This window comes from Schistocerca cancellata, chromosome 5 (genome assembly GCF_023864275.1).
Source record: "Schistocerca cancellata isolate TAMUIC-IGC-003103 chromosome 5, iqSchCanc2.1, whole genome shotgun sequence".
NCBI classification, from domain to species: domain Eukaryota; kingdom Metazoa; phylum Arthropoda; class Insecta; order Orthoptera; family Acrididae; genus Schistocerca; species Schistocerca cancellata.
In genome coordinates this window covers 128,232,932-128,250,406 of record NC_064630.1, presented here as the reverse complement: position 1 = coordinate 128,250,406, position 17,475 = coordinate 128,232,932, and the positions used below count along the sequence as shown (strand labels likewise).

General features: G+C 43.2%; 1 protein-coding gene across 1 annotated transcript in view; it reads left to right on the top strand.

The window, feature by feature from the left end:
* LOC126188392 (odorant receptor 82a-like) overlaps positions 1-17,475 on the top strand; it is a 163,259-nt gene that overhangs the window by 33,104 nt on the left and 112,680 nt on the right. Inside the window, exon 5 of the mRNA XM_049929993.1 lies at positions 4,755-4,856. Coding sequence (XP_049785950.1) covers positions 4,755-4,856 — 102 coding nt within the window. The remainder of the gene's footprint in view (positions 1-4,754; positions 4,857-17,475) is intronic.

The following is a 17,475-nucleotide window of genomic DNA, read 5'->3' as shown; positions in this document are numbered from 1 at the left end:
GTCAACACAACCTGTGGTAGCGGCCGGAAACCTGTCGAGCGTAGCCAGTGCAGCTTCCAACGGTCTCGAGACAATGGACAGCTGCCCCTTCATCCGTACACAGACCCTATTCACGTTTAGTCATAGTCCGTCTGCACAGTAGGGAATGTAGCACTTACCCAAGCAGCCGTCAGATACAATCTGATTACTCCTACTATACTGCTTCTGGTTATCAATAGACCACAAAGAAACTCCATGCGATGCAAATGCTCGAAAAATACGGAAACATTTTGTATAAGTTTATCGACTCCATTCAACTTGGTTCATAATCAGCTATTTTTCATTTATTCATAGAGGCACTTGGGAGTAAATAAACTAAAAGCTCTGTAGAAACGGAAACTGTTGCTGTCGCTAGTGCGTAGACTCAACTTCACAATTGCGGATTTACTGACTATTCAAATATACTGTATATGCAATAGTTGCAAAATTGAAACTAAGTCAGATGACAGTACCGCTTTTGGCGGCGTGAATCTACACTAGAAAGCTAACACGAGGCAAATGCACGAACAGATACCTAAACAGGAAAGTTGACTGACACTAGGCAATTAAATACACCGAATTCTTCACAACACACACTAAACAAAATCTGTGGCTGGGGCTCTATTTTGTTGCCAAAACCCTGTGTTCATGTTTTGTTACGCGCCTACTAACAAGGCTAGTGGTTCCACACAATACACGCCATATACACCAGTGGTGCACTTACCTTACCTCACAAGCATCAGTTATCGAGCACGCAATGTGTTTCTCAAAGGAGGTTAATTAGCAGAAGTGGTACAGGATCTAGAATTTTATAGGTTCCACAAAGGGTGAAGTATTAATTTTTTTTATTTTAGTCACCAGTCATTATCACAGTAATTTCCTCTTACCTCCTCAATTACTTGTTGGATGTATTGCAAACTCTGTCTTCCCCTACAACTTTCATCCTCTACAGCTCCCTCCAGTACCATAGAAATAATCCGTGATCTCTTAACACATGTTGTATCATCCTGTTTTTTCTTCTTGTCAAGACTTTCATCGTTCCTTTCTTCCTGGATCCGTGGGGAATCTCCTTGTACATGATATTATCATTCCATCTTATTTTTAACATTCTTCTATAGTACCATGTTCTCTTCTTTATCGGTTTCCCACAGTCCGTGATTCTCTACCATAAATTGCTGTACTCCCTCTAGTCCGCTTTTTATGTCCTCCTTGCTTAGCCGAACATGTGTTATTTTGTTTTCAAGATAGCACAGTTCCTTAATTTAACCTTCTTCATTGTCACGCTTCGCTGTGTTAAGTTCACCGTTAATAATTTTTCTGCTACTCTTCATTACTTTCTTGTCATTGTTTAATTTCAGTCCAACAATTTTCTAAATCGACTTATCTTATGAAAGTGTTTTGATTTTTCTGAACTCTTGCTTCCATTACCAATCGCAACGCCATCTATTGTGTGTTTTTCTCGAAAGCCAGAAGTGATCGTCATCTAACTGCTCCTCAGTGTTTTCCCTTTCCGTTTATTATTCTTGTCAACAAGTTGGATGCATGGACAGTTCAACTGATTGTCAGGCAGCTCTCGTACTTATCTTACCCTCTCAATCTTCGGAATCGCATGGAAAATACTTCTCCGAAAGTTTAATGTTATGTCACCAATCTCATAGATTCCACGCACAACCTTATGTAGTTGTTTGGATGTCATTTTCCCCAATGATTTTAGGAATTCCGAAGGAATATTGTCTATCCCTTCCAACTTGAATAATAATTTGACTGAGACTTTGTTCAACAATTTTTGAAATTCCGAAGGATTGTTACCTATCCCTTCTGCCTTATTTGATCCCAAGTCTTTCAAAACTCTCGCTCTAACACTGCAAACCCCCCACCCCTCTCCACCATCCCACCTTACATTTTCTTAACACGTCGTCAGACTAGTCTTCCTCCTAGTACTGGTCTTCGGTGTGTTCTTTCTATCCGTTCCCTCTCTCCTTTGTGTTTTAGCAATTCCCACGGAAATCTTAATCATGATGCCCGTGGTTTTAATTTCACCGTATATTGTTTTAAGTTTTCTGTTCATTGAATCAGTCCTTCCGAAGACTATTACTTTTCCAATTTCTTCACAATTTTCCTCCTGCTATTTCACCTTCGCTTCCCCATTTATTTCATTTGTAAGTGAATTATATTCCCGGCTTCCTGTCACTCCCTGAACATTCTTGTACTTTCTTCGGTCTTCGACCAGCTGAGGCATTTCTTCTGTTACCCAAGATTTCTTCACAGTTATCTTCTTCGAATCTATGATACAGTAAAAGCCTTCAACACTGGAGGTGTTTAATATTACCGAAATAGTAAACAAACCTTTTCGTCTCTATGGAACTATTGAATCCGACATCCTTGACACTTTCTTTTACGTATTCTAGTCCTGGCCAGCCCCCACTATTGTTCCCTACTCCTGCTACCTGCAGGCTCATTTAACTGTTCCTGAATGTCGTAGCACACGTTCCCTTAACTTATTCCCTTCTCTTGTAAAAGTCTTACGTATCAATTTTAATTAATGACAATTATCACAGCTGTATTGATTACCATTTATTATGTCCCTAGTAATTACGTTCGTTAGAAATTCAACATGTTTGCCGGAGTTTGCCAGTATCATGATATCGGAGCTCTACTTGTTTTGTGTGAGAAGAAAAATTTGTAAATGACTGTCTTATACATATTGGTAGATACATTTCATTCTCTCCTAATCTTTTTTCTTCATTCGATACTTTATCGGTGCACTTAATTTTTAATCGCGTTTGATGGTACCATTTTTCAGATGCTAGCAGTGTTTCTTTTTATTATTAAATTTCGGACGCTACTTGTTTTATTTTCTTACAATACAGATCTCCATTTGTATCCTTTCAGAAACTTCTCCATCAATTCCACAACATTATCGGATACAGCCAAAGCTTTCTTATGGATGAAAGTTTTCATCGCCCGTGTCAGTCTATTTTGTTCGTACACTGAAGAGCCAAAGAAAGTGTGCACCAGCCTAATATCGTGTAGGTCCCCGCGAGCACACAGAAGTGCCGCAACACGACGTGGCATGGACACGACTAATGTCGGAAGTAGTGCTGGAGGGAACTGATTCCGTGAATCCTGCAGGACTGTCCATAAATCCGTAAGAGTACGAGGGGGTGGAGATCTCTTCTGAATAGCACGTTGCAAGGCATCCCAGATACGTTCAATAATGTTGATTTCTGGGGAATTTGGTGGCCAGCGGAAGTGTTTAAACTCAGAAGAGTGTTTCTGGAGCCACTCTGTACCAATTCTGAACGTGTGGGGTGTCGCATTGTCCTGCTAGAATTGCCCAAGTCCGTCGGAATGCACGATGGACATGAATGGACACAGGTAATCAGACAGGATGCTTATGTACGTGTCACCTGTCACGGTGGTCTCTAGACGTCAACTGCACGCGCCCCATACCATTACAGAGCCTCCACCAGCTTGAACAGTCCCCTGCTGACATGCAGGGTCCATGGATTCATGAGGTTGTTTCCACACCCGTACATGTCCATCCGCTAGATACAATTTGAAACGAGAACCGTACGACCAGGCTACATGTTTTCAGTCAGCAGCAATCCAATTTCGGTGTTGACGGGCTCAGGCGAGGCGTAAAGCTTTGCGTCGTGCTATCTTCAAGTTTACACGAGTGGACCTTCGGTTCCGAAAGCCCATATCGATGATGTTTCTTTGAATGGTTCGCACGCTGACACTTATTGATGGCCCAGTATTGAAATCTGCAGAAATTTGCGGAAGGATTGCACTTCTGTCACACTGAACCACTATTTCCAGTCGTCGTTGGTCCCGTCCTTGCCGGATATTTTTAGGGAAGAAGCGATGTCGGAGATTTGATGTCTTACTGCGTTCCTGATGTTTACGGTACACTCGTGAAATGGTCGTACGGGAAGATCCCCACTTCATCGCTACCTCGGAGATGCTGTGTCCCATCGGTTGTGCGTCAATTATAACACCACGTTCAAACTCACTTAAATCTTGATAACCTGCCATTGCAGCTGCGGTAACCAATCTAACAACTCCGCCAGACACTTGTTGTCTTACATAGGCGTTGGTAACCGCAGCGCCGTATTCTGATTGTTTACATATCTCTGTCTTTGAATACGCATGCCATTACCAGTTTCTTTGGCTCTTCAGTGTATTCCTGACTGAACATCAGTCAGGACATTGCTTTTCACCGTACAGTTTGATTCAGTACATGTTCACAAAACTTTTCAAAACTGTTTATCGGCAACCCTGTTTTCGAGTATCTAGTAACAGCTGATTCCCAGCACGTTATGACGCAATCACCGACCAAGCAACGTTTAGGGGTTATTGATAATGGCTAGACAGTGGAAAGAGACGTAGTCACTAAACAATTATGTTAGCATTGGGTGAACTAAATTTATATGGCTACGAAGTCTTTCACGATGGAGTTCTTGGTTAACCTGCCGCGTCATACATGGATAAAATCATAAGTTTCAGGTTTAGTTCCGACGATATAGCTGGAGGTCGTCATCAAAGGCTTGAGTATTTATCCAACTTTGACAAGTTATCTAACAACTTTTAATTCATAAACATTATTGTACGCAAATATACTACTGTTATCTTCCAAGCTACTGAATTACTTATGATGGACACTAGATTGTTAACAAGTATATTATCTTCTGCTTATTTCATACGAGACGACAAATGTTTTGTTCTTTTTGCAGAAAGCGGACTCGGGGTGGCTGTTGAAGTACGGCTCATATCTGTCTGGCACGATCGAGCACATGTTCCTGTTCTGTTGGTTCGGCAACGACATCTTGACGGAGGTAGGTCCCACCTCTTACCGAACAGTACTCTATCCAGTATGATTAATGTTAGGGCATGTGCCTTACCTATGGATCGCCGACGGTTCACTGACGTTTGCGGCTTATCCGAGGCAGTTTCACTTCCAGTTGCGATCTGACCTCGTGCTACTGAGACTTAATTCTGTGACGGTACGAACCCCCGCGCGAAATTTGCAACGGTCGCTGGGATGTCTCCGCCGCTGGACGGCCACGTGGCCCGCAGCTTGGGGCATTGTTTGGTTTTTCGCGCATTACGCGGAAGCTGTGTAACTTACAGTGAAGAGCGATGAGGCAGTGGATTGTGGTCAGCTATATGCACCTTCTGAAAGATCGATCTTTATTTCAACTCACGAGAGGCAAAAACTATAGTAACCTCAAAATCGGTTAATATCACGAATACTGAAAGATTAATAAAAATAGTAAATAACAACTTACGGGGGTGAGCGAGCACACATTAAAACGTTTCGTCATAGCGGATCGAGTGCCGTAGTCATATGTTAAGATTCATAAATAATTAAGCCCGTAAAGAGCGACAAACAAAGTTTGAGGGAAAAAGTTTATAAAATTAAATAGAAAATTTATGACGTAAAGAACGGCGCTATATAATATTTTGGGTGGCATCACACGTATCTTAAACTAATTAAGTTATAATATACACTTAACTTGAAAGAGTTTCCATTGTTTGCAAATTATTATTAACAGTTATCGCCCATAATAATTAATTATTATAGATATGAAGATTTTGAGCAGCGCAATGTGTAGCTCGCTATAGATTATTTCTAAACACGGTGCTATATGCAGTTATATGTTAAAACTTTGCAGCACAGGTGTCAGCAATCAAATTTGCGCTAAGTGGCTAAATTTAGCAAAAACTAAAACTTGATTTACAGGAGACAGAATAATCCTAGAAATTAATGTAACATAGTATATAAGATGTACTTTTTAGCGCAATTCCGATGGTGTACTTATTTCTGTCAAGGGATGTATGTATCAAAATTTGTAACCTTAACTGGTGTGAATGGTACTTGCATAACCAGGGGGTTGACGTCCGAGCCTACATAAGCGTTCGTCCATCTTGGCCAGGGGTCAGTCGTTGGTCAGTCGGTTTGGAGGGTGGGTGGCGAGCAAGCCCCACTTGAGCGTGGCCCCTGTGGTCGTTTGAGAATTCTTTTCCGCTCCGATTTATTTCGACAAAGAGTATTGTTTAATAGTGCAAGTGTGCAAGCATATATTTGGTGAACTGGAAGTGCTACGATTATTTGTGTGAGTACGATTTACGAGGTATACATCGTCGTAAGTGAACATGTGGCGAACTGTAATTTCGCGCCAAAACTGCTAGAACAAAGAGGACAGTGGGACTTGTGGTTCTGTTCGAATTATTTGAATAACTTCTGTTTATAGCAGCCTACACTACTGCTATTTGGGGCTCGGAGACAAATTATTATTAAAGTAAAACTGTAAACCGTCTCACCAGTGCTAGTTTCATTGTGTGAAAGAAAAGGACAACGCTAGTAAATAGTGATTGAACTGTGTCGTGAAAAAACTGATTTTGCTATAATAATCGATTAATTTTTGTTCCCTAGCATGAACTGTACTCATGTCTGAGTGAATAATTAATTAAAAAACTATAACAAATTCGCGGGTGTGAAACAGTATAACTAATGCACCAAGTGTGGAAAACATCCCTTGAAACTTACGTGAGAGCCAAAAGTTGCAATAACATTTCTTAACCGACATTTGTATATGCACGTTCGTGTGAACTCTCTGTAACAGCACTTTCTTTATTAAGCGCCCCGTCGCAATTAGCAGAATGTGTAGCTATAAAGTTCATGGGTGTCTAGCGGGACCACAAAGAAGATATTAGTTTATGCTTTACACCCAACCCTAAATTAGAAAAATCCTAAAATCTCGGAGCAGCGATACACATCAAAAGGCTGGTAACAGGGGTTGTTTCCGAATTAAACAGTTTATCGAAGTTCTTTGAATTTAGTGTACTCTCAAAACACAGTCAAGACGGCTTATTAATCAATACACGGCTGTTCAGTCTACTATCACACACTTCCGCCCCGTAACAAATAAAATGTGAGCTTCATCAAATAATTTCAAGACCCACAAAAAAAGGTTCAAATGGCTTTGAGCACTATAGGACTTAACTTCAGAGGTCATCAGTCCCCTAGAACTTAGAGCTACTTAAACCTAACTAACCTAAGAACACATCACACACATCCATGCCCGAGGCAGGATTCGATCCTGCGACCGTAGCGGTCGCGCGATTCCGGACTGTAGCCCCTAGAACCGCTCGGCCACAGCAGCAGGCCATAACCAACATTGTCTGCATGAAATCAGTCCCCACGACTTCGAAGGCCAGCGACTGTCGGACCTCAACCAGAGTATTTTTCACACCCTCACAGAAATTTTCAACAGCGTGGCAGTTATACCATTCATCTTCGAACCTCTCTTACTTAAATGAGCAGTACCTTGCGACATAACTAGCAGAGGACTGCCAGCGACACTCTCCAGTGAAGTAGTGACCCAGAGTACCTCATTTGTTGGCTATTACGAGTCGCACGACCGTTTTACTGAGCCATTAGAATCTCATTTTCCGCCGCCGTTACAATGTTTTTCTGTTTAGCACATGACTTCCACATGTCAGATGGCCGATGCGTCATCCCAGTTTTTGTAAAATTTATGCACTTGTTACATATTTCGCAATCTTTAAAATACTACACGACTGGCCATTAAAATTTCTACGCCACGAAGATGACGTGCTACAGACGCGAAATTTAACCGACAGGAAGAAGATGCTGTGATATGCAAATGATTAGCTTCCCAGAGCATTCACACAAGGTTGGCGCCGGTGGCGACACCTACGACGTGCTGACGTGAGGGAGGTTTCTAACCGATTTCTCATACACAAACAGCAGTTGATCGGCGTTGCCTAGTGAAACGTTGCTCTGATGCCTCGTGTAAGGAGGAGAAATGCGTACCATCACGTTTCCGACTTTGATAAAGGTCGGATTGTAGCCTATCGCGAATGCGGTTTATCGTATCGCGACACTGCTGCTCGCGTTGGTCGAGATCCAATGACTGTTAGCAGAATATGGAATCGATGGGTTCAGGAGGGTAATACGGAACGCCGTGCTGGATCCCAACGCCCTCGTATCACTAGCAGTCGAGATGACAGGCGTCTTATCCGCATGGCTGTAACGGATCGTGCAGCCACGTCTCGATTCCTGAGTCAATAGATGGGGACGTTTGCAAGACAACAACCATCTGCACGAACATTTCGACGACGTTTGCAGCAGCATGGACTATCAGCTCGGAGACTGTGGCTGAGGTTACCCTTGACGCTGCATCACAGACAGGAGCGCCTGCGATGGTGTACTCAACGACGAACCTGGGCGCACGAATGGCAAAACGTAATTTTTTCGGATGAATCCAGGTTCTGTTTACAGCATAATGATGGTCGCATCCGTGTTTGGCGACATCGCGGTGAACGCACATTGGAAAGCGTGTATTCGTCATCACCATACTGGCGTATCACCCGACGTGATGGTATGGGGTTACATTGGCTACACATCTCGATCACTTCTTGTTCGCATTCACGGCACTTTGAATAGTGGATGTTACATTTCAGATGTGTTACGACCCGTGGCGCTACCCTTCATTGGATCCCTGCGAAACCCTACATTTTAACAAGATAATGGACGACCGCATGTTGCAGGTCCTGTAGGGGCCTTTCTGGATACAGAAAATGTTCGACTGCTGCCCTAGCCAGCACATTCTCCAGATCTATCACCAACTGAAAACGTCTGGTCAATGGTGGCCGAGCAACTGGCTTGTCACCATACGCCAGTCACTACTCTTGATGAACTGTGGTATCGTGTTGAAGCTGCATGGGCAGCTGTACCTGTACACGCCATCTATGCTTTGTTTGACTCAATGCCCAGGCGTAGCAAGTCCGTTATTACGGCCAGAGGTGGTTGTTCTGGGTACTGATTTCTCAGGATCTATGCACCCAAATTGCGTGAAAATGTAATCCGATGTCAGTTCTAGTATAATACCCTATTTTCCAATGAATACCCGTTTATCATATGCATTTCTTCTTGGTGTTCTATTTTTAATGGCCAGTAGTGTAAAATTATCCTTAGCAGCTTTTTTAAAATTAATGGAAAGTTCTTACATGATTCCTTGCTTAGAAACGACAGATCAGTAGCTTTCATGTAGCTGTTATTTGACGATATTCGTCAAAATATGAAATTACTTTAAAATGATTGGACCTTCATTTCTAATGGAGAGCTTCGTGCTAATGTTTCTTGCTTACATGTGTGTGGGAGATGGTACATGTCAGCAGCTAGTCGGTGGCTGCGGCGAAATTATACTGGAGACCTCAGTTGTTTACTACAGCTCTTATATTCTTTTATTGGGGGTGTTATCAACATGTTGGTAATATCATCCCTCCGTCGACTTCCGTTGGGTATAGAATGGTCAAGAGCAACTTGTTCGTTTATCTAGGATGACGCAATTTCGAAACACAACAGTTATTAAGGGCAAGTACACAGTTTTGCAAGCGTGTAAAATTCACTTCAACTGGTAGATTGGGATGTTACAGTTCGTCCGTTTTACCACAAGCATCTCATTCGCGACTTCATAGTCTGGCGAATAACTTTCAAATGCAGGAAACAGCTTAGCTGCTTTTATAGTGAGTGTCAATGTTTTAACGAGCGTAAATCCTCATTAAGTTGCCATAGAAAATCTTAGGACATATTGATTTTGGGAACTTATGCCACAGCAATCATTTTAGCACCAGGATCTTTCTGAGGTAGCACATTTACGAGGGGTTTCCACTCAGCCTCATAAGGCGATACGTGGAGAGTGTAAGCCAATGTATCTATCTTGTAGGAAGAAGGATACTACGGCAGTAGAAAGGCACAGATAGACGACGCATCCGGGCCATGAGTGGCTGGTTGGCATTGTTGGAATATTCGCTATTGTAGTGTTGGGCAGCTGGATGTGAACAGCGCGTTGCGTAGCGCAGTTGGTGAGCCGCCAGCAGTGGTGGATGTGGGAAGAGAGATGGCAGAGTTCCGAGAGCGGACGATCTGGACGTGTGTCCGTCAGAAAAACGAAATTTGTAAGACTGGATGTCATGAACTGATATATAATGACTTTTGAACACTATTAAGGTAAATACATTGTTTGTTCTCTACCAAAATCCTTCATTTGCTAACTATGCCTATCAGTAGTTAGTGCCTTCAGTAGTTAGAATCTTTTATTTAGCTGGCAGTATTGGCGCTCGCTGTATTGCAGTAGTTCGAGTAACGAAGATTTTTGTGAGTTCAGTGATTCATGAAAGGTATAGGTCATCGCTAGTCACGGCCATTCTTTTGTAGGTATTATTGAAAGTCAAATTGCGTTGCGCTAAAAGTATGGTGTTTCAATTCAGCGATGATCAGAATAAGTAAAGAGAGATATGTCTGAGTACGTTCAGTTTTGCTCAGCTGTTTGAAAATCAAATATTGTAAAAGGTTTACCAGCACAGTAATTCATAAATTTTTCTAAGGGGATATTTCACATTTATTCCGATGACTGGTTCTACCACGTCGGTAACTAGGAAGGTCCATGGACGCTGGATTATGCCCGACAGGAGTACATGTGACCCTGACGTATACAGTAACATTGGAGTGGTTGGCAGCCTGAAACTTGAGGGCGGTCGCAGGCTCGAAAGTCAGAGCGGAGGAGCGTGAAAGCGAGCTAACGTCGGGGACCATGTCAGTTAGTAGATATTGGTCTGATGATTACTCCGTGACGAGGCGTCCGTGAGCAACAGATGAGGCGGACGTACGAGTATTAGATATTCTGGTGGGTTGGAGGCGACTTGGAGAGGTGTCACGGGCCTGAGCGCCTATTGCGACCCGCTCGTGGAGTTTGGGTATCCGCAAGGATCCTGACATTTGCAAGCAGCGTTGCCAATGGTTCAAATTGCTCTGAGCACTATGGGACTCAACATCTGTGGTCATCAGTCCCACATCACACACACCCATGCCCGAGGCGGGATTCGAACCTGCGACCGTAGCAGTCACGCGGTTCCGGACTGAGCGCCTAGAACCGCGAGACCACCGCGGCCGGCTCAGCGTTGCCAAATTGCATATGATACCAGGAGGGAGCAAGACGTGGAGCAGGTGCAGGTTGCGTGACGCTGTTTTTTTTTCGATCAGGCTACTGACTGGTTTGATGCGGCCCGCCACGAATTCCTTTCCTGTGCTAACCTCTTCATCTCAGAGTAGCACTTGCAACCTACGTCCTCAATTATTTGCTTGACGTATTCCAATCTCTGTCTTCCTCTACAGTTTTTGCCCTCTACAGCTCCCTCTAGTACCAAGGAAGTCATTCCCTCATGTCTTAGCAGATGTCCTATCATCCTGTCCCTTCTCCTTATCAGTGTTTTCCACATATTCCTTTCCTCTCCGATTCTGCGTAGAACCTCCTCATTCCTTACCTTATCAGTCCACCTAATTTTCAACATTCGTCTATAGCACCACATCTCAAATGCTTCGATTCTCTTCTGTTCCGGTTTTCCCACAGTCCATGTTTCACTACTCCAGACGTACATTCTCAGAAACTTCTTCCTCAAATTAAGGCCGGTATTTGATATGAGTAGACGTCTCTTGGCCAGAAATGCCTTACTTGCCATAGCGAGTCTGCTTTTGATGTCTTCCTTGCTCCGTCCGTCATTGGTTATTTTACTGCCTAGGTAGCAGAATTCCTTAACTTCATTGACTTCGTTACCATCAATCCTGATGTTAAGTTTCTCGCTGTTCTCATTTCTACTACTTCTCATTACCTTCGTCTTTCTCCAATTTACTCTCAAGCCATACTGTGTACTCATTAGACTGTTCATTCCGTTCAGCAGATCATTTAATTCTTCTTCACTTTCACTCAGGATAGCAATGTCATCAGCGAATCGTATCATTGATATCCTTTCACCTTGTATTTTGATTCCACTCCTGAACCTTTCTTTTATTTCCATCATTGCTTCCTCGATGTACAGATTGAAGAGTAGGAGCGAAAGGCTACACCCTTGTCTTACACCCTTCTTAATACGAGCACTTCGTTCTTGATCGTCCACTCTTATTATTCCCTCTTGGTTGTTGTACATATTGTATATGACCCGTCTCTCCCTATAGCTTACCCCAACTTTTTTCAGAATCTCGAACAGCTTGCACCATTTTATATTGTCGAACGCTTTTTCCAGGTCGACAAATCCTATGAAAGTGTCTTGATCTTTCTTTAGCCTTGCTTCCATTGTTAACCGTAACGTCAGAATTTCCTCTCTCGTCCCTTTACTTTTCCTAAAGCCAAACTGATCGTCACCTAGCGCATTCTCAATTTTCTTTTCCATTCTTCTGTATATTGTTCTCGTAAGCAGCTTCGATGCATGAGCTGTTAAGCTGATTGTGCGATAATTCTCGCACTTGTCAGCTCTTGCCGTCTTCGGAATTGTGTTGATGATGCTTTTCCGAAAGTCAGATGGTATGTCGCCAGACTCATATATTCTACACACCAACGTGAATAGTCGTTTTGTTGCCACTTCCCCCAGTGATTTTAGAAATTCTAACGCAATGTTATCTATCCCTTCTGCCTTATTTGACCGTATGTCCTCCAATGCTCTTTTAAATTCCGATTCTAATACTGGATCCCCTATCTCTTCTAAATCGACTCCTGTTTCTTCTTCTATCACATCAGACAAATCTTCACCCTCATAGAGGCTTTCAATGTATTCTTTCCACCTATCTGCTCTCTCCTCTGCATTTAACATTGGAATTCCCGTTGCACTCTTAATGTTACCACCGTTGCTTTTAATGTCATCAAAGGTTGTTTTGACTTTCCTGTATGCTGAGTCTGTTCTTCCGACAATCATATCTTTTTCGATGTCGTCACATTTTTACTGCAGCCATTTCGTCTTAGCCTCCCTCCACATCCTATTTATTTCATTCCTCAGCGACTTTTATTTCTGTATTCCTGATTTTCCCGGAACATGTTTGTACTTCCTCCTTTCATCAATCAACTGAAGTATTTCTTCTGTTACCCATGGTTTCTTCGCAGCTACCTTCTTTGTACCTATGTTTTCCTTCCCAACTTCTGTGATGGCCCTTTTTAGAGATGTCCATTCCTCTTCAACTGTACTGCCTACTGCGCTATTCCTTATTGCTGTATCTATAGCTTTAGAGAACTTCAAACGTATCTCGTCATTCCTTAGTACTTCCGTATCCCACTTCTTTGCGTATTGATTCTTCCTGACTAATGTCTTGAACTTCAGCCTATTCTTCATCACTACTATATTGCGATCTGTGTCTATATCTGATTCTGGGTACGCCTTACAATCCAGTATCTGATTTCGGAATCTCTGTCTGACCATGATGTAATCTAATTGTAATCTTCCCGTATCTCCCGGCCTTTTCCAAGTATACCTCCTCTTCTTGTGATTCTTGAACAGGGTATTCGCTATTACTGGCTGAAACTTGTTACAGAACTCAATTAGTCTTTCTCCTCTTTCATTCCTTGTCCCAAGCCCATATTCTCCTGTAACCTTTTCTTCTACACCTTCCCCTACAACTGCATTCCAGTCGCCCATGACATTAGATTTTCGTTTCCCTTTACATACTGCATTACCCTTTCAATATCCTCATACACTTTCTCTGTCTGTTCATCTGCAGCTTGTGACGTCGGCATGTATACCTGAACTATCGTTGTCGGTGTTGGTCTGCTGTCGATTCTGATTAGAACAACCTGGTCACTGAACTGTTCACAGTAACACACACGCTGTAGCCGTGTGTAATTTCGGGTGCTGGTGTGCAATGATGTGGTGCCGGCTGGAAATGTTGCAATCTACCGTGATCCTGGCCCCTAGTTGTCTGGTCTGCTGCGTTCGTGAGGCGCAGGTGGTGGGGTCTACTGCGCGTGTCGTTGAGTCGAATCTTGGGACGCTGTTACTTTTTGCCTAAGTCGAATGCCATTGAATTTCCTGTCAGCTGCAGCCAAGCACCATCCGATAGGCTCTTTCTCATTACCGATCACTGCGAGCGGTGGGTCTGTCGGCTGCTTGACCAACTGCATGGCCCAGAGTATGGCGTCTGATATTTGAGCTGAATCGGCTGAGGTGCGGCGGTGGCGCCAGAGATGTAACCGTGTAGTACCCCCAATTTTATCTCATACATGACTTCTTGAAGTTGCGGTTCCTGCGTGCGGAATTGTCTCTGTAACATCACTGCGTTGTCCGTCTCGTATCTATTCTCCACCCAAGAAAATATGATGATATCGGAAACTAGCTCAGTGTGGCCCACCAGGTGTCTGATCAGACGCATATACTTCGACAGGTCATCGAAAACGCCGGTTCTCTGAAAAATGTACTGCATGACCGTGAACCACAAGTACGGATTCTTGGCGTCGAAATGTGGTAATCTGAGATGAGTGCTGTCCGAACATGACGATTTATCGGTGGGCGCACTATGTCCGTGAAGTGGCTGCCGATTGTTTATGCGTAGTTGGCTGTTGCATGGAGAATTGCGATTGTTGAATTACTTTGTTGTGGCGCGGAAGATGCGGGTAACGTGAACGTGGGGATCAGAGATGATTATAATCGAGAAGGCACTCGAAGCATCTGTGAAATTCACAGGATTTAAGTCAACTAACGTGTTCGTCGTATGCTGCCATTGTTGATGCAACGTCAGATAACTGTTGATTTCTTATAAATCACAAACAACTTCTATAGTGAATTTTTAGGATGCGGTCAGCTTAAACAGGGTGGCACTAAGAGGCCGTTACCACATAATCAATCATCATTCTTCAACTGACAGCAAGATCACAACATACAAGACAGAAAAAAAAACTTCAGTCATTAGGAACAGTAACAAATATCTACTGTTAGTGGCACTGTAGGCAATGTGGCTTGTTGGTGTTTTAACTGTTCACTGATTTTGGGGTATAATCGGTGTAGTTTAATGAGTTTATTGATGTACGCAGTGATAGAAAATACACTCTTTCTGCGCATGCTATTTGAGAGATACTGGATACAGTGCAGAGTAGCATATACTCCCTAACACAAAAAAAGGTACTCCGCGACGGAATTATCCGACTGGGACCGAAATCGGTAGATGTGATGTACACGTACAAAAAAACAAATGGATAAAATTTCAGAAAACTGGATGATTTATCAAGAGGAGCTTCACCAACCGAGTAAGTCAACAACGCGTTGGTCCACCTCAGGCCCTTCTGCAAGCAGTTATTCAGCTTGGTATTGGCTGATAGGGTTGATGGCTGTCCTCCTGAGGGATATCATGACGAGTCATGTGCAAATGGCGTGTTTGATCGACAAAATCCCGAGCTGTCAGGAGGGCCCTGTCGGTATTACTCCAAAGATCCGGCGATCTTGCTGGCCCAGGCCAGGTTTGGTAAGCACGACCACAAACAGTAGTAACTATCGCCTTGTGCGGGCGGGCATTATCTTGCTGAAATTTAAGCCTGGGATTGCTTGTTGTGCTGGGCAACAAGAAGGGACGTAGAATATAGTCGATGCACAGAACTGCTGTAAGGGTGCCGCAATGACAACAAAAGGGGTTGTGCTATGAAAACAAATGGCACCCGAAATCATCACTTCTGGTTGTCGCAGCACATGGTGGCCGAGAGTCAGTTTAGTATCCCACCGCTGAAATTTTAATCATTTGTTTGTAAGTGAACTACCGATTTCCGTCTTATTCGGATAATTCCTTCGTGGTACGCAGATTTTTGTGTTAACTCAAAAAGTTTGTTACTTACACAGTAGGTAGTTTTTGGTAACAGTCAGGAGCAGGTATTACAAAAGTATTATAAGAAGCGTATTACCACAACGATTATTGCTAATTATTATATTCTTAAAGGAAATGCTTCTAGGTGAGGATTCAGTTGCAGTAAACGTTTTCTAAATGTCATTTCAAGACAGTGGTGCAGCAGCAATCATCTTGAGGCATTGCAGTTGTAAATCTTGTTATGTTTTTTTCTGTTGTTGTCTTAAGTCGGCTCTAAATATCATCCGCTTGTCATTCATATCCTGCTCTCACGTTACTGCCATCACAATTAAGATCTAAAATTTTCTTCTAGCGACATCCCACCTGCGCGGGCTTTTATAAGTGCGATACTTTCGTAGCTTTCCTTACAACTTGGTGATATTACTCGACTGTTAGTGGGTGATCGCTACCCTGCTAAGCTGCTCAAACTAACTGTGGTCAATTACAATATGCAGTCGTATGTGTGACGTCTGTTCCTTTGAACATGTCCACGTCCAATCACAGGATTGATTTGTGTAACTAAAGGGAAATTTGTATGACGTAGATGGTTTGAGCATTGAAACAATTCAACATTTGTATGAATGCAGAGTCTCGCGGCGATAACATTGAATAAAATGTTTTCGGGTGTCCAACCGCGTCAATAGCTTAAAACTACACAAGCTTTCGGCTAAGCAGTCATTGGACATTGTCAAGTGGTATGACTGCCAGTGGGCTGTTGGTGCGCCCTTATATGCGCTAGCTGCTGGCTGTGACGTCACTGGTGCCCGTGACATTGCCATATGTGGGCATGTTTTGAGTCGGCGTTCGATGTGCTCTCTTCAACCGCGCGATCGCTGGATCCCAAGCAGCGATGAGCTGCAAACCACCGTCTCTATTCAGGGTGTTTGCAGTAATTTTTATTTCAATAGCTTCCTTTATTAAACTGTCCCAGAAGCCGTTAGTGCGAGCCACGACATAGGTATCGTCAAATTACTTCCTGTTGACAAGGGAAATGCCGCCGTAATTATGGAGTTCGAGGACTATGATACGAAGATCTGTGCGCTACTGAACGAAGATACTTATCGGAAGCTCCCACGCGACCCGACATCAAGAATAGTAAGAAAAACATCAGAACACATTAAGCGATTTTCAGTGGAAGACAGTGTGTTTAAGAATCTTCTCCCACAGGCGCCTAGACCACCTACTGCTTATTGTTTACCGAAGATACATAAGTACGGCACGCCATTTCGAATTATTGTGTCCACAATAGGTTCTCCAACATACAAGCTGGCCAAGTACTTGGCCAAGCTCCTCGCTCCATATGTGGGACACTGCGAACATAAAAAACTCAGCAGAATTTATAAGCAGAATCAGCCGTCTACGCCTTAGTGAGGATGATATTATGGTCAGTTTTGATGTAGTGGCGCTGTTTACGAATATGCCTATCAAAGATGCTTTGGACCTAATTTCCCAGTACTTTGTAAGCGACGTGGTCGAGCTATTTAGGCACACTTTTACGTCCTCCTATTTCGTGTACAACGGCCAGTATTACGATCAGACAGACGGTGAAGCAATGGGTAGCCCATTGGCTCCAGCTGTTGCAAACCTCTTCATGGAGAATTTTGAGGATATTGGGCACAGATACTGCGCCATTGAAGCCGAAGTGTTTCTTTCGACACGTTCGTGATTTGGCCACACGGACGCAAGAAACTAGACGAGTCTTTGGAACACCTCAGTGGCGTCAACAGTAATATCCAGTACACCATGGAGGTGGAAAAAGATAATGCATTGCACTTCCT